Source organism: Mucor velutinosus (assembly GCF_035048745.1).
Source record: "Mucor velutinosus strain NIH1002 chromosome Unknown tig00001544, whole genome shotgun sequence".
NCBI classification, from domain to species: Eukaryota; Fungi; Mucoromycota; class Mucoromycetes; order Mucorales; family Mucoraceae; genus Mucor; species Mucor velutinosus.
Window position 1 is genome coordinate 2,629,242 of NW_027041908.1, and position 21,312 is coordinate 2,650,553.

Consider the following 21,312-nt stretch of genomic DNA (forward strand, 5'->3'; position numbering starts at 1 on the left):
TAAAAGAAAAGAAAAAAAGGAAAAAAATGGCCAAGCAGTACTAGGGAAAAATACCAAGGCATTTGTTGTACAGACCTGCTTTAAATGGAAGTCTATTTGTTTTTAGCCACTTGTTACTGATGAAGTGAAGAATGACATGATGTTGCATTTCGAATCAACGGGTGAACATGGAAAGGATGAATTCTTGGCTTTCCATATAACAACCAGCACATGCAGCAGCTCTATCTAAATAGAGGGACATTATAGAGCTTGCTGCATTTATCATAGTTCTAAACTGTTGTCAGTTTGCATTGGAATGATGACATTCAATGCACACGGAACATTCACACCAGCCATGCAGACGGCCTCCAGTCGCTCAAGAATGGATCCCATCCAAGCGGGCGAAAAACAGGCACATTCAAACGCCAAAAAAGAGGTTTTGGCGCGATCTGACAATTTCACTTTTCTCTCTCTCTCTCTCTTTCTTTATATTTCTCATTCTAACCATAGTTTATGCTTGCCATTCATGAACATATCAGATTAGGCAGACGTATCAACGACAAAAAGAGCCTAAAGCTATTTCAAAACGTTATTTATTCCATTGACGAGACGCTGGACGAGGGACAGAAACAAAGGGTGAGTAGGACCATCGCCGACACTGCAGACGCTATGAGTCCTAACCAAACTTACATTTGTAGTTGGTCAACATCTTAATCAACAATGGCGGCACATCTTCAGATCAGCAGCAGCAACCACCCAACCTGTTTGTTTCCGAGAAAACCAAGATACCAGACGTACAGTCTGTCACAGTAAGTTTACTATTATAGTTGGTCTTCATCGAGCCTCATTGACACAATTTCCGTAGCCACTATGGGTTGAAAGGGCAGTTGTGAATGGATTTGTACACGAGTAAGTCATCTTACTAGCAATGTCGGATAAGAGGTCTCATGGGTGGTATGCAGCATGTCTTTTTATGAACCCGGAAAAGATCAATTCCTGTCGGGTCAAGTATTATTACTGCTGGATGTAAGTGGTGAAGCGAGTGTTCGCCCTATGTGTGCGAGAGAAAGGTTAGGATACATTGAACTAACACCTTCGGCCTATTAGTTACCTCTGGAGAGCAAGCCAATATTTGATCAGATCAACAAGTTTGGCGGACAGTACCGCGATGATTTCAGCCAGGATGTAACATGTTTGGTCTGCATAGAACCGAGAGGAGTAAATGGTGCAATTTGGATCATGACAGCCGAAAACTAATATGGGCTAATAGACGTATTATAATGACTGTATCGAGAGAAACATCCCAGTGGTGCTGCCTCAATGGCTGGATGACTGCTTGCGATACCATCACCAATTCCCTTACGACACTTACCGGTTGCCTACACCTACTATATACTATCAGCACAAGCCTTATCCTGCAACCATTTTCAAATACCCATTAGGAAAACAGGTGTCGCTGCTGATACCAAGCAAAGACCTTGTGCGGAAGAGACCATTACACAATCAAGTCGTATATTTTGGAAAGGACGTTCCGTTCATCAAAGAGAAAAAAACAGACAAGACGGAAGAGGGAGAAACAAAAAAAGAGGCTGAGGCACTGAGACAGCTTTGGTATTCAATGGTTCAAGAGATGGGAGGAACCGTTGCAGAAGAATACCAACCGTATCGAGTCACCATTGTCATTCTCAAATACAGATCATCATTAGAGTACAAGCAGGCTGTGCAAGACCAAAAGTGCATCGCAAGTTGTAGTTGGCTATCCAATACCTACTGCAGAGGCTACTTGTGCTCGCCTATGGACACATTGCTCGATTATCCCATTCCAAAGGTGGGCATTGCTGGCATGGAAAAGTGTGTGATTGCACTGACGGGATTCAAGGGTGTCAACAGAGAGTTTCTCAATAGACTGATCTTTGCATGTGGAGCCTATTTTTCGGCCAAACTAGCAAAGGACACAACTTATCTAATCTGTGGTGGTGGCTATGGTGACAAGTATGCTGAATTGCCCAACTATCCCAATGTGATACGAGTAAATCATCTCTGGCTGGAAGATTGCTACGCTCAGTTTCGAATGATAGACTATCGATCTGATCGAAGGTACACTTATATCCCGACAGACCATGCATTGATGGAGCGCACGGTGGGCCATACTCGACTGATGCCACATATCATTGATCGGTTCAAAGATGATACGTATGATCAAGAGCCACACACTGTGTATCAAGAATACGAATTAGGATTCATAAAGGAGAGGAAACCTAGAAAAGCAGCACTAAGAGCCCAGTCCGTGTTGAATGAGCACATTATACCAGATGCCAATGCGTATGAAAAAGAGTACAAGAATAAAAAGTAACTTGGTTTTATATTATGTTTTCGTGATGAGTTTATTTAATGCAGCTTTGCCTTTGTTACTGTTTGAAGAGAAAATAACCTTCACAATTCTGATGCTCACTCGGAATGTATGTACGAGAAACAGTTGTTATCCTTTGAATCAGTACACTTTACTAACGCTTTCAATATCGTGACACTGCTACTCTATCACTACTGTACTATATACATCTAATATATATATTGTAAAACATTCAAACAAGAACACCAAGCATCACAATTTGCAACTATCTTCTGTTAAAATCAAATCGAATTGTCATTCCTCTTGTTCAAGCTAGAAACCGTGTAACCTGTAGAGTTGCTCTACCTGAAAATTTCAATTTTCGAAAATGTAATTTTTGCCGAGTAAATAGAGAAAATTGATAAATAAATCAAAAGAAATGAAAAAAAAAAGATGTATTGAGACCACCCAGAGCACCAAGATCACCGAGAGCACCTGTCTCAGAAAATGGCGATTGTTGTGATGTACAAATGCTGCATAAAATTTGAATTTTCTTTCACATTATCCCAATGATAGGCTCTGTTTGATATCAGCGTAAGCAAACCTGATGCTGAGGGAGATACCTCCTCTCCTCCTCCTGGCCCTGATATAACCTTACTTTTACTAACTAATGATTGATTGTTTAAAATCTACTTGATATACCAAAATTTTATAATATCTGATTTAACATGTCTTTGTCGAGAGCCCACAGGGCGGCGCCTACATCGAGCGTAGCGAGATAGATCGGCTAGTATTTATACTACACTAAAATGGGACGCCAGGTGGAGGGACACTATATTCAATGGTTGCAAACACAAGAGCAATGCTGTTTTCTGTCTTTGCCAGGCTGGATGGATTGAGAAATAGCTTGTAGATTAGCATCTTGCTTCTTGACTTGTTGCACACTGTTGTTGATTTGAATGCAGTTTTTGTAAAGAGCTTTGATAGGCATCAAATCCTCCAAATTTGCAATGAAGGCCTTCATGTCATATATGATGGAAGGTATTGGAATCGACACAAGTTCAAACATAACACATAGTCCCTCAGTAAGTAATGTTGTGATGTAGAGTGTGAACTGAAACCCTATTCTATGCAACTCAATTCCATAATTTCGTCTAAACCTATAAAAGCAAACAGTTTACCAATAACATGCACTCCCAAGATGCCTAGATACTCATTACCATCAATTGCTTCTTTGCTAAATGCAGCCATCTTCAACAAATCATAGGCCAAGGCGTGTGTATCATGTCTCTTGTCCTCGCCTTTTATCTCGCCCACACAAACTGGCTCATACAGCGACGCGTCAATAAGCATCATACCAGTAATGTCAGGCCTTTCACTTTTATCTGAAATTTTGATATTGGACCTGCAATAAAGTACGTGTGTTAAAACACTAATCACATTTCCTTCAAATCAGTTGTCCACTAACCAAACCAAGAACTCATTATTGTCTGGATCATCCTGGATGGGGCGAATCATGGCATCAACAAAAGTCCCACACAATTGGCTTTCTTTTGTAATTGTATTTGATTTTCTGTGCGGAATTCGTTCAATTCTGCGTAATAGTATATCAAATGAGTAGAGAAAAACTACAGGCATAGCAAAGACTTACAAATCTCGTAAAATCAATATGAAATCGTCAACTGGGCTATCCATTTCTTCTAAACAAAGTGAGATCAACTTGCGAGATGCTTTTCTGGAGCTTATTTTCTTCTCTATCAATTGCTACATGAATGTGCGTTAATTAATCAATAGTGTCGGCGACGAAAACCTCGAAAGATGATAGATTACCTTGATGATCACTTTCATGCATTTCTCTGTTTTGTTTGGTATTTCTTGAGCCCAGGCTTTCAGGGTATGTTCACATATGGTTTTGCGGAATAACTTCTAGTTGAATATCGCTAGATCGAAGCACAAGGGTGCCGGTGAAAAGATAGTCATGAAAGCTATCTCTACTAGAAGTTACAATATTGAAGTGTATCTGGTCCTGCCTTGCCTGGTAGTTTGTGTTGGGACAAACATCTCCCTCCGTCTATAGTTATCATCAGTTTTTTTCTCATATAGCTTTCATATTGCAAGCCACTTTGTTTGCATACACTTGCCTCGTGTTTGATACATTTAAGGCCTTTAAAAGCACCACGCTAATAAAGTTCCTAATATTATCGAAAAAAAATATTTCTTAGGCCCTGCCAAGAGTCTCCTTACTGCTGCAATCTCTTTGCCTTGTTCATGTTCATGACAATTCAGAAAGCATCGCCGGATACTATCATAAAAACCACCCACCAAATCTACATGAATTGTACTTGACAAATGAACCCCGGCGTCATGCTGTGTTGTATTGGATCTAGTGACATACATTTGCTTGTACTGCAAGAAGCTCCAAGCACCTGCTACACCCATTGCGTTTTAGAAGAGTAGAATAGGATTGAAAGAAGAGGAAAAAGCAGCCTTTACTCATTTACGTACAAAGATTGTATTTATCCATTTCGAAAACCTGCTTTATAATCAATTTCTATCATTCGCATGATGTCAAGGCATGATTCCATACAATGAAACCTTCAGTGCTCAGACAGAATGCTGTCGCAATATACCTGGCATGTATACCCTTTTCTCATGTCATGTTGCACTTGACAAGATTTGAATCTACCAACCTGCTGCACATAATCGCTGAGACCAATTTATGTCCATAGAGTGATGGCAATGCCAGATAGCCTGGCAATGGATACTTTCTTTGAATCCTTTACCCAGTGCTGAGGAATTAGCTTCATGATGTCGAGTTTTGTTTGCTATATATATCAGCATGTTTCCAGTTGTCTCTCCTGCCTCACCAGTAGCGTTGAATGAAGCTTCAGATGATTTTTGATCGGCTTTCCATTCTCAGCTGCATTACCAACCCATTTGATTTGTTTTGAGCCACTTGCACATTTGTGCCAATACAAACATGGAGACGTGAGCATAATAAACGATTGTATCATTCGGCAATCTATAAGTAGCCCAGGCAAACTATGTTGCGCTAACTTTGATGGATGATAAGAATGGTTAATGAGCGGGATGTAGAGCCGTCATTTCTCAGCAAACTGGCCCTATTACGGATGCCATTGTATAGATATCAATCCAGAAAAAGATGACAAAGTAGACACAATTGAAAACAGCGTATCTTTATACATCAACATGCTCTGATGAAGAGTAAGCCCCCCCCATGGCAGAATAAGCTATTGATTTCCATTACACAATCCAGGTGTGTGTGTGTGTGTGTGTGTGTGTGTGTACAAACAATCCCTATCAACAAACTCCTATTTTAATTTCTTTTTTCTCACAAAAAAAAAAAGTTCTTTTCTTTCTCCCCTTTCTCTCTGTATACAAACCCTGCCTTCCCTTTTCACCTACTTTGATATATGATATAGAGACAATCTTGATAGAATGAGCTCTTCTTCCAATTATCACTTACCCACGATTGCAGCAGTAGCTGGTATCGCATTGGCTGCTTCGAGTTATGTCTTATCAACCAACAGCTTTGAGACCAAAAAGAGAAAACGAAGAATAAGATCCAAAATACAAAGAGGTGCGATAGTAGAGAAGACATCCTTTACACTAGACATACTGAATGAATGAATAGAGCGTGATGGCCAGTACATTCTAGGTTTGGTGAATTCGCAAAATTATTGCTTTGTGAATTCTGTGCTGCAGGTATTTATGAGGAATGAATAGACCATGAAACATCACTAAGCACGCATCACCTTATTTTTTTTCCCTGTATAGGCATTTGCCACTTTGGCTACATTGCGTTCCTATCTTGTAAGTGGGTTTTGGTTGATTATCAAAGCATGTAGATACTAACATAAATACTAGGCCGAACGCGTAGATGAACAAGGAGATGAGTCAGCACCTGTCGTTCCCCAGAATGAATTTATACTGCAATCGGTAGCCTGTGCATTGTATGCGACAATAGAGAGTAAGCGAAGAGATTGCTATGAGCCAAGAGCGACCACTCATCTTGGGGTTATTTTCGATAGTGCTGAATCGACCTTTACCGAAACCACGATCTATTACACCCACAGACTTTTTAAAGGCTTTAGAGCGAAAATCCGGTGGTACCATTAACCGTGATCAACAGGTTATTTGTTTATTCACTGGTTGCGATGATGAAATGATGAAACTGATGGCTGTTTTGAATAGGATGCTCACGAGTTGTTCCAGATCATCTCGAGTGTGCTCACATCTGAGGAAGAAATTCAATATCGAGAAAATGCAACGTCTTTGCTGGATGCAGCTACATTGAGAGGATTTGCATTTGGAGACAATGTAAGTCTGTGTGGCACATGCGTAGAGGAATATCCATGACTGATTAACGTGTCTAGGATCCAAATGGCGATAACTTTGAAACTTCGTCTGTGTCATCCTTTGGCACAACAGCTTCCATGTGGAGTTCATTCTCGGTGTGCACTGTAGGTGGTCATTTGCGTCCTCGACGCCGTAGCCCTAGAAATCCATTCACTGGATTAGCCGCCTCCAAGATTAGTTGTATGAATTGTGGTTATACTGTAAGTGTGGATGCGCGAAATTGGCCAAGTGTGGTATGCTTACTCAAATGATAGGCCCCTATTAGACACCACACCTTTGATAACATTTCATTATCTGCACCTCAAATAGTAAGTGATCCTTTGTGAGAGTATGTCCCTTAATCATTGCTAATGGCTTTTATTAGTCAACTTGCACGCTGGAGGATTGCTTGAAAACTTACACAAAGGTCGACTTTTTAAACGATTTTCAATGCCGAAAATGCACACTGGTGGCCACATTAGAATCCATGACACAAGAATTGAATGCACTGGAACAAGGCGACGAAAGAGCAACCATCTTGAACATTGACATTGGACGAATCAAGGATGCATTACAATCCAACATTGAAGCTACCTTGTACGGTGTGCCATTGGTCATTCCTCAAGCCGCACCACGCACTACAAAGCAAACCATGTTTGCTAATCCACCCAAATCACTCTGTCTTCATATTTCACGCTCCATCTATCACCCATCTGGCATGATCCAAAAGAATTACTGCCAAGTTGAATTCTCGGAATACCTCGATTTAGCTCCCTATACCACCAATGGATATCTCAATACAGCCGAACCAACAGCTTCATTGAGCTCGCCATCACCTACACCTGTATTGCCTCACACTCGTACCAGTCGAACCAGTCTTGTCTATCTGCGTAATATGGCCAATGGTTATCGATTCACACATCACCAACAAGATGGATTAGGTGTCGCTTTATTGAACAACAACAACAACAAGGAGGATCGACCTATACAAAATGCGCTACCCTCTCTATCTGTCGTGCCAGTGTCTCGTGCCATTCAATATAAGTTGTGTGCTGTCATTGTTCATTATGGTAATCACAATTCTGGGCATTTTGTTACCTACCGTAGAAAAAAACTGCCTACTGGCCATGAAGTGCGTAGTCCATTGAGCGAATCAAAGCCTCGTCCTCCCACCAAGTTTTGGCGTTGTAGTGATGAGGTGATCGAGGAAGTGGATCTGGAAACGGTCTTAAAGAGCGAGGCTTATATGCTTTTTTATGAGCGTGAATGATTAGTTAATTCGTGGAGGTGCTAATGCTGTATTAGCAAAGTTGGTTGCCCAGCGTATCAATAGTCGTAGTTGCACTGCCCTAAAACACAAAAAAGAACGTAGATCCCCATCATATTGATATTGTAATAAAACATATGTATACTCCCCTATAAATATATATATCACGATGGCATGATCAGGATATTGTTGATAGGAAATTCAAGTTGGAGATTTGGCTAATGAGGTGGATGCCAGCTAACTCTAGCGTGTCTGTTGATCGCAATTCTTTAATCTGGAAGGGTCAAGACCAACCTGAATGACGATTTTCAGCTTGATCTATGAACCTGTGTTAGAGTTTGTAAAGTGTAATGGTCGACATGGTACACCTGCCAATAAGGCTGCCATATCATCAAACTGAATTCTGTAAAATAGTATTAGCATTACGCTAAGCACATTTTTACAGCCTTTGAGCAAAAGAAATGAGGGCAAAATCTCATGTTTTGCTGTTATATATTATTAGGTGATTGCTGAAAGCTCAATTCCATAAAAACCCATTTTAGTAAGTAAAGTATAGACATCGAGATATCAAGTTCATATAAATCACTTTAGACTAATAGCTGTATGTTTGTCAGCTGCTCGTATTAAACCACGCAAAGCGTTTTCATTTGAGAGTAAACGTTTAATATTGATTTTTCCTAGCTTCCACCATTCCAACCCTAGCCATATGGTAGTGGATTTTATATGAATCGCCTCATACTTGATTATCTAGGGCGCTTGAGTGTTCGGCGTATACATTAATGGGCTCAAGGTATTTCTTACCAAAGTCTTAAAGTTGAACTGCCATCTCACCAGGATTTTCGACAAAAAATGAGGAGAAATTGAAGAAGAAACGCTTCAAAAGCAGTGTAGCTGATAAAATTCTGATTCCATTTCTAAACTAGTGGTTTCGCTTGTTTTATTAGAGTATATTGTGTTGTGAAGCTATCAAGAATAGTACAGGTTAATTTCTTCTCAAGCAAACTTTTACTAATAATTAGATAGATTGGTATTTTATGATGAATATTGCTGACTTCTCATAATTTGTTATAAAGCATCGTACATGTAGTATACTGATGTACTCAAGATGGCCTCATTCAATAACTTGAATGAATAAGATGTTTTCATTGATGCAGGAGCGGCAATGGGAAGGCAATTGCTAATATTAGCATTTAAATAGACAAAAATGCGGGAAAATTGCTTGTTTTTTGAGAGTTCATATCTACAGTAATCTTGGTTTTTTTTAGCTCGCATCTTTTGTGCTAGTGTGCTTTAACATTTCAAAAAAAACCTCCGTGTATAAAATCTATGTTTATAGGCAATTCGAGCCACAACACTCTTCGAAAGACAAGGACTCTACCAAGTCAAATTAGTCGGAATTTGAAAAACGACTGACTTTAAACACCATTAATGCGAAAATGGTGTTCCAAGAATGCTGTTTTGACTTGATAGATATTCATTTTACAGAAACCATAGTATTGCAAAATATGCAATATAATAGCGCTTAACAAGCTGCATTGATATATCGAAAGAAAATGTCATAATTTTGACGTTTCGATAAAGAAAATATCAAAAAACACAAAATTTCCGACTCTCAAGGTAAAGATGAAAAGTGAGTTTCAGGATATCACCGGGGGAGTATCCACTGTAATGAAATAGCCACCCAAACGCAACTGGATTGAAAACCGAAATTCATCAAATAGCACTCAGTCAAATTCATGCTATTTGGATCTGTGGAATACATCCACTATGATCTGCATTCCGACAGTTCATCCAGTTACCAGATTTAGATATAAACTGTATGTACACTGGATTAGATGTACGATATCGATTTATACTATAAGAAGATATGGACTTCAGATACGCTAGTACTATAAGATTCATACTATATAAGATATAGGCTATAGATGGCACCACGGACATGGATGGCACTATAGACTTATACTTGTATTCCGACATTGACTACGGATGTTTACCATATCTGGATAGGCACCAAGATTAATGCAATATGAGCTTGTTGCTTCAGATGTGCACTTTATGATCCACGCTATAAGACACATGCTTATATCCGTGATACTAGCTACAGATACTTTATGTACTACAGACTTGTACTATATATGAGACATGCTATAGACATGCATACGATATGCTATAGACATGCCATATATCCAGATACATGCTAAAGATGTATGCTCAGCGATATACACTTAGATATGTACTATTAATATAGACTAAGAAGACTGTACCTATCGGATACATGCTACTAGATCGATATTAATTATCCTTATGGAAAGGATAGATCAGGGTACTTCGGATGAGAGTCTAATTATTCATCCAGACAGAGCTAAATCATGATTAGCTTGCTGGAGTTGTCTTTTAGCATGATTAGACATTAGTTGATCTGAGTTGACTTATTTGTCAATCTAATTAATAGAACTTTTATCCATTGTTATAGTATATAAGAAGGATTATCTACCTGGCCAGTAGAGAGACTTCAGTTTACTTTACACCTGTCAGTTTGATAATAAAACATACCTTTATCAAGTTGACATTACTGTTTTTTTATTCTTTTTTTTCCGTGAATTTTAGTCTATCAAGCCTCAAATTCCACAGGATCTATCAGTAAAAGCGCTCAAATGTACATCAACAACCATTTAAACATATTAAAGTGAAGATACACGCTTATATCGCACATCGTGTGAATGAATCACTCCTGATCACAGTGTTTTCAATCACACCCATGATGATCGTAATAAGAGATGTTATTTTTATCCAAATAGAATCAAATCAATAACAAGCATATTCAAATATGACAACTATGCCCTGCTGCCATAGTTGCACAATATCCCAGATAAAGGGTTCCATACTTCAATAACAAACATCACACTGTAAACCATCAAGGTTACATTAAATCATGCTATGACGATAGCTCACCCAAGCCCATCAAGGTTACTCAAATCGACTCTTATGGCCAGTGCTCTTGCATTGATTACCACTTTAAATCAAACATCAACAACATTTGCCAGATATCGCAATACCAGCACCTATTGCTCTCTATCATCGCTAATCCTACAAGCTAGTTGCAAATGCACTACGGCCCAACTGATGCTCTTATGAGAACATCGAGGTGCTCATATGAGAATCTATTTTATGTTCTCATTTGAGAGCATCGATGTTCCCAAAAGGTGAAAACACTACGGCGAAAACCTTGGTGCAAATACACCAAGCTTAGAGTAAAAGCACCAAGACTTAGATCATTTGCACCAAAATTGGGGTTTTGAAGGTGCATTGGATTTTTTTTTCAATGAAGAATTGTCAGTGGTATCACAAAAAAAATGGATGTACATCAAGTGCTTAACCATTTGAGGAAGTAAGGACAAAATATATTACACAAAAACACATTTTTCGAGTATATAAAACTTTGAAATAAAGATTGCAGCACGTATGCTTTGTTATAGCCTAACGAAGGTTTCAAAATCTATCTATAAACATATGTAAAAAGAAGCAAATTAGGCATATTTTTTAAGTAAATGTCAATTTATGAATTCCCAAAGGGCCATCGGGTGCTCAAGAATAATAATACGATTGCCCAATGTTTCCTCTTCTTATACATCTAGTTTGTTATATACGTTTCCGGAACAAATCTAAAGAGAATGGCCTCTAAACACTTTATCTCGCAGTTGAAAATTGATTGTTGCACATGCGGTGTTCAGGATAGTTTTTTTTTTTTTTTTTTTTTTTTTTTTTTTTTTTGGATTTATCAAAGTGTCTAGTTCTTATGTAGCTTTTTTGTTCTGCATGTTTAGGCAGGAAACTGAGCACAATACAGTAGTCGCTCTATATAAGGCTACTTTCTTGGCGAGGTTTTTTTAGCCTTATTGCCCGCATAGCCTTAACTGACGCGCGTGACTTCTGTCAAAAAAAGTCGTGCGCGTAGAATCTATTACTATAATAGTTGATCGAATAAATCAATTTGACACCTCCTCAGTAACATTCATTTATCTGTTTATTTTACTTATATTGAACGCAATATCCTATCATGTGCCTTAATCAAAGATCAAGAGATCGCCTCACAATCGAGCAAAAGTATCGCATTATTATGCACAACATGCACTTTCCTAATCTGACGCAAATGCAACTCGGTCAATGGGCTCAAAAGGAATTCAACCTTCATCACTCAGTCAAGCAAAAAACTGTATCGAACGTCTTGAATTCACAGGACAAGGTGATCAAAGCTTACGAAGGAGGAAATTTGAAGGGAAAAAGCAGCAGAGCCTTGACGATGCCACAATTGGACAATGACATTTTGGAGTACATTCAAGCCATGAATGCAAAATCTCTTCCTGTCAATCGTGGAACCATTGCAGCTTTTGCAAAAGTAGTCGCACACAGAAAGTACCGCATGCATGAATTGCCAAAGAATAAGCAAATCCATTTCTCAGATGGATGGCTAACCGATGTTTTCAAGAGAATTGGTGTCAAGTCAAGACATTTATATGGTGAAAAAAGCTCAGTCGACTTAACATCATCTAAGATTGTCGAAAAACTCAGAAAGATTGAAGAATTGTTGGAGCCATATGATCCCAAAGATATTCTCAACTTTGATGAAACTGGCTTATACTACGAGCAACAGCCAACTCACACCATTTGTCAGGAACCTTTAGGTGGATCAAAGAAAAGCAAGAACAGATTCACAGTTGGACTAATCACCAACTATGATGGGTCCTATAAAGGGCACCCCATTGTAATTGGGAAACGAAAGACACCAAAGGCAGCAAACAAAAAACCTGCTTTGTACAGAAGAACCACCAACATCGGGCAATCCCATTATGTGGAGTACCATTCATCTCCCAATGCATGGATGAACACCGACACCTTTAGGAAGTACGTCAAACGTTTGAATGCGTCTTTCGTTTACGCCGGAAGAAAAGTTGCTCTCTTAGTTGACAATGCTTCAGTGCATAAATTGAAAGAAGAATTCAGCAACATTAAGTTGATTTTCCTTCCAGCAAACACAGCAAGCAAGCTGCAGCCTTTGGATGCCGGTAAATCAACAAATTTCATTGATATCCGTACTCATCTGTAATCACACACTCGATAGGAATCATTGCGAAGTTCAAGGCTCAGTTTCGTTGGCACCAATACTACAGGGCAGTGAACAAGTATCTTGCTGGGGTAAGCCTTGATCTTACCGAGGAATACAGAATGGATGAGGTGGATGCTCTGTATTTTCTTGCTGATTCTTGGATCAAAGTTAAGCCTCAAACAATCCAAAATTGCTGGGATCATACGAAGATCCTTGATTTTAAGTTTGCTCAGAGACAGAGAGTCGACTCGGAGGATGTACTCCCATCTTTCCAGCTACCTTTAGACGATGATCTAGTCAGCCAGTTGAAGGAAATCATCCCTGAACTTCCTGGAAACAGAAGTAATGATGGGGTTCAATTGGTAACTGAAGTAAACGACTTGGATCTAAATGCAGATGAGTCTGATGCAATCGTTTTTAATCCCGTGATTGTTGAATTTGAGGATGGCGATGATGTTACCCATGGATCACAAGAGCTTGAGGTAGAGGAAGAACCAGTAGAGATTTACGATGTTGATACGGAGATAAGGGAGAAGTTGAAGCATGCGTATGAAACTATCTTGTACCATACCATCCCAATGGATGAAAAAGAAAAGTCTATGCTGAAAACTATCCGTAGGAATCTGAACGATATCAGATCGGAGGAAGTAGCAGAGAAAAATCAAACAGATTTACGTGATTATTTTGTTTAAATGTACTACCTTTCAATAAAAGCTTTCTATTTTTTAATATCTGATTGGCCCTAAATTCAATCTCAGCAACCACCACTATGAAATAAGGCTAAAATTTTTAGAATCTGTAGCCTTATATAAAATTAGGCTATTAAGGCTAAATAGCTGGTAAAAAAAAAATCTGAAAGATTTCAGCCTTATTCCCCGCATAGCCTTATATAGGACGGCCTTATATAGAGCGACTACTGTATCATCTAAAGTTTTCTCGGTGTTTTTCGTAATACCTTCCTATGTGTACCATGGAACGGCAGTTCTATCACTATTCTATCAAAACTAAGAGAGATCAAGTAAACATCCATTGAAGGATACCGTATAAACCATGAAGGAAAGGGGAAAACTGAAATTTGTCAGAATCATATTTGCATTGGATCTTGAAAGTCTTTTGTATTTAAAATACCGCTTCAAAGTAGGAGTTAGCAGCGCATTCAGCGCTAAAAGCAGTAGGAAACACCTACTTGATGCTAAAAGTGGCAAAAATCATCTTAGAGATACGGGAGAAAAAGCCCAATAGAACCTTTCCGGTTTACAAGAGCAAAAAGATTGTTGTGGGCGGAATTTTAACCATCGTGGCCCTTGTGTTTCGTTGATATTTGCAAAAAATCAGTGTTCAAAGCCTTAAGTAATAGTAGGACCAGAGGAAAACAGAAGGAAGAATTCAGTAAAGAATGGAAGGTGAGGGAGACGGCAAAAAAGAAGACATTTGCCAGAATCTGTTTTGTATACACGCTTAGGTTTTAATAGCAAGGGTGAGACATAAAAGCATTGGCAATTGAATGAAGGAAAAATAGGAATTTCATACAATTTTAAGATGCCATTGTCTGGTAACAGTGCTATTCGCACTAGTGTTTTACTCAAGTTAAGGTTGGGGCACCTACTCCGCAATTAATGGTGCTTTTCGGCACATACTAAAGGAACTGAGCGTTGTGTAGTGAGCTGAATGGGATGTCTTTGATGTCAGAAGCTAAAAGGGAAGAAACGAAGAGGACAACGACATCATGAACCTGAATGTCTGTTAATTTGTTGGGGGTACTAATACAATAATAAATTCTATATTTATCTTTATTATTGAAGTAGCACAAATAAGTTTTTTCCAGGTTTATAAGCCTCTATCGAGGTCCGGAAAACCTTTTCCTTCGTTACCACTTTATATCTCTTGTCATTCTCGCTAAAACGCATCAGACCAACTTGGCCAATGACCTGCTCAAATGTGCACACCAGATATGCGGATGAATCCTGGTCATCATCCAGCTCCACTATGGGCATCGTCTTGTCTTTGTCGTCAACAGCATGAGTCTTTCCCAATCGAATAAGCAAAAACAACTCATCGCCAATCCCCTTAATTTCGAGCTTGAACATGAAAATAACAGCCCCTACATAGAAAGCTTTGACTTTGCGACGAGAGTTACTGTAGGAAATTCAGACGTCAATATGGGTTTTGATGAGTAACGATAAAGGCAATAATGAACCTGTGAATTGACATACCTCAAGTGTTCTGCCCATATCATGATGTAGTGGCTTCCTCTAGAATTAGCACCGGTGAGATCGCGATAATACTCTGAAAGATACGTGCAGTTGTAAGCCCAGGCACTTCCAGAGACGACAATATCCAGTTGATCATTGATATGGACATTCTGCAGAACATTAGTCGAGTATTGCCGGTCGTAGTAGAACTGTATAGCCTTGACAAAAAGACGTTTGTTGATGTTGATGGAGGTGGAGATATTTGAAACCGTTGTGTGGATGACTGGATACCAGAGCTGACTTCCGTTGCCATTGTCATTCTTCAGATTTACGAAGGTAGTTGGATCGTATCGTCGAGGCACTAAGAGATTGATTCGAGCATCCAGATCATTCAGTTTGTCTTCACCATCGCCTGTACCATCATCAATTGTAGATGCCTTGATGGCTCGCATAATTGCCAAACGATCAATGACGTTTCCGGCATTTATACCAACATTTGTGCGAGCACTTATCAAGCGTTTGTACCTACCGATGGATCTTTCGATAGATCGACTGGAAGTCGGAGCCGGTAAACCTTGCGCTTTGATCATGTAAGTCAAGTGTCCTAAATAATGGGCGTTTGGGCGAAGGGTCTTGATAGGAAGGCGTTTGGCTTTGATTTCAGTGATCAACAGTTTGTGCCAATCTTTAACCTTACTGTGCAGAGATAGAAAGAAGTGAGTTGTTAGTCTGTGAATAAAACGGGGTTTATTATTCAAGATGCCAATACTTACGCTTCTATGAATTGTAAGTCTGAAGCATGCAATTCATTCTTCTGCAATACCAAAGCTGCCACTTTAACGATACCCAGAAGAGGTTTTCTGATTGAGTCAGGATAGTGTGGTGCTATCAGGGCTGGAACAATGAAAATCATGAACTCTTCATAGTCAACTGCTCGGTAGTTGGTAACTCCTCCTGGTGCAAAAATGTCGTTGAATGGTGCATTGAAGGTAGTTGGAATGGTCTTCTTTGACTGAGCCACATACTGACCGATCTTTGCCAGAACTTTGGGATCTAAATCAAAGGTGTAAGGCCAGGCACTTGCTTTATCAAGCTTTGCTTCTTTCAGTTCTTCGATAGAGGGCTTGTATCGGTTATCAAACTTGGATGGATGCAATGGAGAAGACAAGAGCTCGTACAAATGCTTAGCTAATCCAATGCTCAGTAGGTGAAGTGTGTCGAGACCGTAGAACGATGGGTTGGCAGGAAAAGACTTGAGAGTGGTAAATATGGATGGTCCTTTGATGTTCTATAGAAGAGATGATGGTTGGTACAAGAACTATACATGATTGTTTAATGAAATCGCTTCACTTACAAACACATGTTTTACGCCAACAGGCAGTGGTGCTTTCAATTGTTCGAGAGTTCTGTATTGGAAATTTCTGATTGTGCGAGTAAAGCATTGACCTCCTTGTGTGTCTATGAGGCACTTCATACAGCCAAACTGACTGGAGACTCCTCCATGCAACATCAAATGTGATACTTCTACAAGATCGCCTGTCGCCATTGCCAAATGAACGCTTACTCGGGCAACTTCACCACCATTCACTCGAACCAGCATGCCGTGTTCACTAAGATCACGAACTTCGTCCACAAAAATAGCCAAGTAGCTTTCAAGATCTACTGGAGCCTTCTTGCCGGATGCAATCATTGTCTGAACGGTCCAGTCATCCAAGTATCTGTGGGTTGGTAGACATAAATACAATATCGTTAGTGGTTAAAAATAATAATTATAAAAGAAAATATATCCTAATAACATTTCTCAGACGCCGAGTACCTCGGAATATAAAATATAGAGGGGAGGTAACCCCAGATATCCTCAGGTATACTGAAGTACACTTTATGAACGTCTCACACTAATTATTCGCATATGCGAACATATATAGGTTAGAATATGGTAAACAACAGGGATAGTGTAAGTAAATAAAAAAAAGGGGGATACATCGGGATTAATGTTAGGGTAATACCCCGTCTAGGGTTAGGGGGACAAAAAAAAGTCAGAAATATTGAGAACGAATTATACTGATAGAAAGCTGACGCAATCTAAAGACAGAACAGTATTTGGAACCTAGCAGTTGGCCCATTGGATGACGAGATATACGAGTTTAAAATCCGGAAAGCTGAGAACGTCTCACATTAAAAGTCGTTAAAAACAAGACCAGTTGCGCTGAAACTAACCAGATAAACACGTAGAGCCTGTATAATTGTATTAAAAATTTTAAAAAAAGCACTTTAGACTTATTCCAGAGAGTTAATATGAGATTTGCGTTGATGCATTTTTTCACCCTTGTCAAAGCCAAAAACGCGTTTAATGTGGCCGTATAAGGCTTGGACTAATAGCTGAGGCTTCCAAATAAGTATGCATGCTTTGAATCAAGAGTATTTATTTAGTAGATGCTGAGATATACGCCTTCAAAGTTACGGTGTTTTAGGCTCTGGGGACAGGAGCTTGTAAGTCTGCGAATTTTGCTTTCACTGCTTTCAAATCTAGCCAGATGGTAGCTGGCAACTGGAAAACGCTACCAGCGTTTTAAAATCTTAAAAACGCATAAGCAGGACTGGATATATTTGTGTTTGAAAATCGTCAAAAAGGCTTGGACTGGGCGCTTGATAATTCATACAAGACTGAAGTTACTTCATTACAGACCCCTTTTAAACGCCTTAAAATGGCTTTATAAGACCTCCCGTAGCCATCCCTCATGACACTTTTTGGAAAAATGACTTAGTAAAATTTTATTTTCTCAAGGCCAGACGTCTGACAAAATAACTCCATCAAATCGTGTTTAATTAAGCTGAAACTTGTTCAGAAGGTGTCTGTCACGCTTATCAGTTGATTAAAGACCTCACAATTGGTAGCTCTCACTTGTTTCTCAGAGTTAACCAAAGGTTTGTTTACATGTATTTGTTCACTTTATTCAAGGTTGTTGTGCCAGAAGGGCTACAACTGTCTATAAAGATTAAGGTATTCTTGATGGGTAGATATGTCTGTGTTGTGCAACAACATGGACAAGCTATGATAAGTGAAGTGCATCTCAGCTATCTAAATACTGAGGTTCACCAGATGTGATAAGCGTTGTACAAGATAAATTGCTACTTTGGCATTCAGAACTTAGTATAAATAGAATAACTCTTGTCTTCATCAATAAATCTTTAGTTTTTGTGTCTGATCTTATTCAAATAAGTCTTTTCTTGTTTTTAAAATATCGAACATTTTTTATAAGCTACAAATAATAATCCTTTTATTCTTTGTGCTTAACAATGGTAAAATACGTTCTTAATGTGGCCGTTTAAAGCCTGATCTAATAGCTAAAACCTATAAGTAGCTGTACACACTTTGAAAAAGCAAGATTCATCAAGTAGATGCTGGGATATAAGCCTTCAAATATTATGCTTTAGGCACTAGAAACTGGAGAGCGTTTTAAAATTTTAAAACGCATTACTAGAGCGGGAGATATCGTCGTTTAAGTGTTTTCAAAATGGTACCTCAGGTACCACGGGTAACATGGGTATCATGCTAAAAGCCAATCAGAACAAGGGCAAATGATACCTAAGAACAGGATATTCTAGCATATAAATTAGGGTAAGAAACAGGGATAAAAAAAAGGGTTGAAAACATACAGTAGCTGAAAAACGCCATACATATGAACAGATCGTTATGACACCTTGATTAGGGCCAACATTTTGTTTGTTGCTATAGAGAACTGTGGGTCTGCTGGCTTGCGAAACTATCTGAATACAATTAACAACGAAGGTGGATTGTCCCGCATTGTATTTGATGAAGTTCATTTGTCAATTACAGCCAGTTCATGGCAATTTGCGATGTCATATGCATACACTATGCGTCAACACAAGGTCCCAGTAGTCTTATTGAGCGCCAAAGTACCACCGACTATGGAAAAGGACCTAATAACATTTCTGGGCGACTCACGCCGTGAGTCGCCCAGAGATGGTACCTTAGGTACCATGGGTACCATGGGCATCATGCTAAAAGCTAATCAGAACAAAGGGCAAGTAATACATAAGAATAGGATATCCTATTATTACAGGTATCATTTGAATGGCCAATCAGAAGCAAGACTCACGGTGCTTGGGTACCATGATACATGAGGTATCATTCCTAATAACATTTCCCAAACACCGAGTACCTCGGTGTTTGAGAAATAGGGGAAGGTAGCCTAAGATAGCCGAAGATAGCCCAGTTCGCGTATGCGAACTTATAGAAAATGATATCCAGTTATTATCTCACCAGAGATTGCTTCACTGAGCGGTCTCATATATACCACTACATAGAACGTGCTCTGGAATAATCAGTAAAAAAAAATGGTTTGAAATCATTATATCATTAAACTGTTATAATCAATTTCAGTTTTACTATTAAAAAAAATATAGAAAGCTCTGAACAGTAACGAGAGAGCACCAACCAACTTATAAATATGCTATCACCAAAGGAACATACAGGAGGTCACCTAGAGCGTGGGAAATCTTGACGTGAGTGGATCTCATGGACTCGTTTATTATTCTGGCTGCCGGGAGGTCGCTAAACTTGGGCTGGTGGTATTTGGAATACAGTAACAGTGTTTAGAACGAAAGTGTTGACTGCGTGGCCACCGTTGATTTTGGGGCAATCTCTTTTGAAATGGGTACTGTCTCCACAATAGAAGCAAGAACGATTCTGGTTACAACCATCGCGTTCTTCCTTGCTGATTCTACTAGATTGATTTGGTTTTGGATCAATATCCATGGGAGATGGCGGCGAACGGGTGATGGTGTTGTTGTTATTGATGTGACGACGCTCTCGTGGTCCCTTAATGAGCTTGTTGTCGATATCGATGGCTTCAAAGATTAACGACTCCAACGATGCGGGTGTTGGCCGGCGTGCCAATTCGTTCTGGATGGCTTGGGACAGGTTGACTTTAAATTGCAACATGAGAACTGCATCATTCCACTCCACTGCTTGGGCGTACATTCGGAAACGCGTGGCGTAAATAGAAACTGACGTATTGTCTTGTCGTAGTCGTCTAAGTTGCGTTTCAGCGGTGGCAATTTGACAAATGCGTTTACGAGGTTGGCCTTGAAGGTGTCGTAACTAGTCAGAATATCTGGTTTTGGGTGTTGGTTCAATTGTGCAACAAAAGGTTCTAAAAACGTGAATGCGGGTCCAGACGTGCACGAAATGGCGAACATAATCTTCCTCTCGTCTGTGTTATAGGTGGTGTTCGCTGCGAAATATACTGCCAGTTGAGAGAAGAAGGTGCCGCATTGGCCAGGTTTGCCGTCGAACGGGGAGGGTAATCGAACCTTGATGTTTGAATCATTTGGGATATTTGAGCTTTTTTACAAATTATTGATTTGCTGTTGTTGAGTGGTCAAAGTATCTCGAATGCCTTGCAGTTGTGTCGGCAAAGTATCCTCTAGTGCTCGGAATTGTGAGATAACCTCGTGCAGGGTGTGGATCTGTTCCTCCGATAATGACATTGTTGTGTCTAATTCGTGACTTGGAAATTTTCGGGGGTTGAAAACTTCTGGGTGGCTTGGCTTCGGGTGGCTTGACTTTGGTGACTTGAAAAACGTACGTGGGGGTTGATTGGTAGATTATAGTGTCAAGAACTTGATTTCAACAGAGGATTTATTTAACAAACGATTATCTTGAAGTAAGTGAGAATAAGATACACAAGATAATCTACAACTGTCAAGGATGGAGGGGAAAAGGACATGATATTTATACTTGACAAGAGATGCGGACATAAATGCTGAGACATGGATATAGCATGGATAGACGTAATGATTCGTAATCTGAAACATGAGTCATAATTACATAATTATGGCATTGGCTTGATACTTGACGTTGATAGGTACTTGACATGATAAGGTTGCATAAAGCTTGGCATGACATAATGATTACTAATGATGACTAATCGATTACTAATGGCTATCAATTAGTACTCCTAAATCCTGAACACCGAGATGAGATAAGCATAAAGAAGACATAACACTTGGACTGCATGGTTCTAAATCCAGGTACCAGATCGAAGCTTGGTTCATG

At 39.4% G+C, this 21,312-nt stretch overlaps 6 protein-coding genes across 6 annotated transcripts; 3 read left to right on the forward strand and 3 right to left on the reverse strand.

Annotated features, from left to right (window-relative positions):
• Positions 1-492: 492 nt before the first annotated feature.
• On the forward strand, positions 493-2,332 carry REG1_2 (protein phosphatase regulator; the record flags this gene model as incomplete). The annotated part of the gene is made up of 6 exons (XM_064825431.1): positions 493-615; positions 678-788; positions 845-888; positions 942-1,005; positions 1,087-1,197; positions 1,250-2,332. The coding sequence occupies 6 exons, from the start codon at positions 493-495 to the stop codon at positions 2,330-2,332; spliced, it is 1,536 nt and encodes a 511-aa protein (XP_064680808.1).
• An 814-nt stretch (positions 2,333-3,146) lies between these two features.
• On the reverse strand, positions 3,147-4,003 carry ATC70_006153 (uncharacterized protein; the record flags this gene model as incomplete). The annotated part of the gene is made up of 4 exons (XM_064825432.1): positions 3,147-3,430; positions 3,490-3,713; positions 3,777-3,902; positions 3,960-4,003. 4 exons carry the CDS (start codon positions 4,001-4,003, stop codon positions 3,147-3,149), a joined length of 678 nt encoding a protein of 225 aa, XP_064680809.1.
• Positions 4,004-5,767: 1,764 nt separating this feature from the next.
• ATC70_006154 (uncharacterized protein) lies at positions 5,768-7,937 on the forward strand (the record flags this gene model as incomplete). The annotated part of the gene is made up of 9 exons (XM_064825433.1): positions 5,768-5,909; positions 5,964-6,034; positions 6,107-6,142; positions 6,197-6,299; positions 6,361-6,461; positions 6,524-6,649; positions 6,706-6,888; positions 6,943-6,996; positions 7,053-7,937. The coding sequence occupies 9 exons, from the start codon at positions 5,768-5,770 to the stop codon at positions 7,935-7,937; spliced, it is 1,701 nt and encodes a 566-aa protein (XP_064680810.1).
• A 4,054-nt stretch (positions 7,938-11,991) lies between these two features.
• TIM9 (protein transporter tim9) lies at positions 11,992-13,730 on the forward strand (the record flags this gene model as incomplete). Its single annotated transcript, XM_064825434.1, has 2 exons — positions 11,992-12,997; positions 13,054-13,730. 2 exons carry the CDS (start codon positions 11,992-11,994, stop codon positions 13,728-13,730), a joined length of 1,683 nt encoding a protein of 560 aa, XP_064680811.1.
• Positions 13,731-14,831: 1,101 nt separating this feature from the next.
• On the reverse strand, positions 14,832-16,920 carry ATC70_006156 (uncharacterized protein; the record flags this gene model as incomplete). The annotated part of the gene is made up of 4 exons (XM_064825435.1): positions 14,832-15,174; positions 15,252-15,926; positions 16,004-16,518; positions 16,585-16,920. The coding sequence occupies 4 exons, from the start codon at positions 16,918-16,920 to the stop codon at positions 14,832-14,834; spliced, it is 1,869 nt and encodes a 622-aa protein (XP_064680812.1).
• A 2,886-nt stretch (positions 16,921-19,806) lies between these two features.
• ATC70_006157 (putative secondary metabolism biosynthetic enzyme) lies at positions 19,807-20,235 on the reverse strand (the record flags this gene model as incomplete). The annotated part of the gene is made up of 1 exon (XM_064825436.1): positions 19,807-20,235. One exon carries the CDS (start codon positions 20,233-20,235, stop codon positions 19,807-19,809), a length of 429 nt encoding a protein of 142 aa, XP_064680813.1.
• Positions 20,236-21,312: the final 1,077 nt, after the last annotated feature.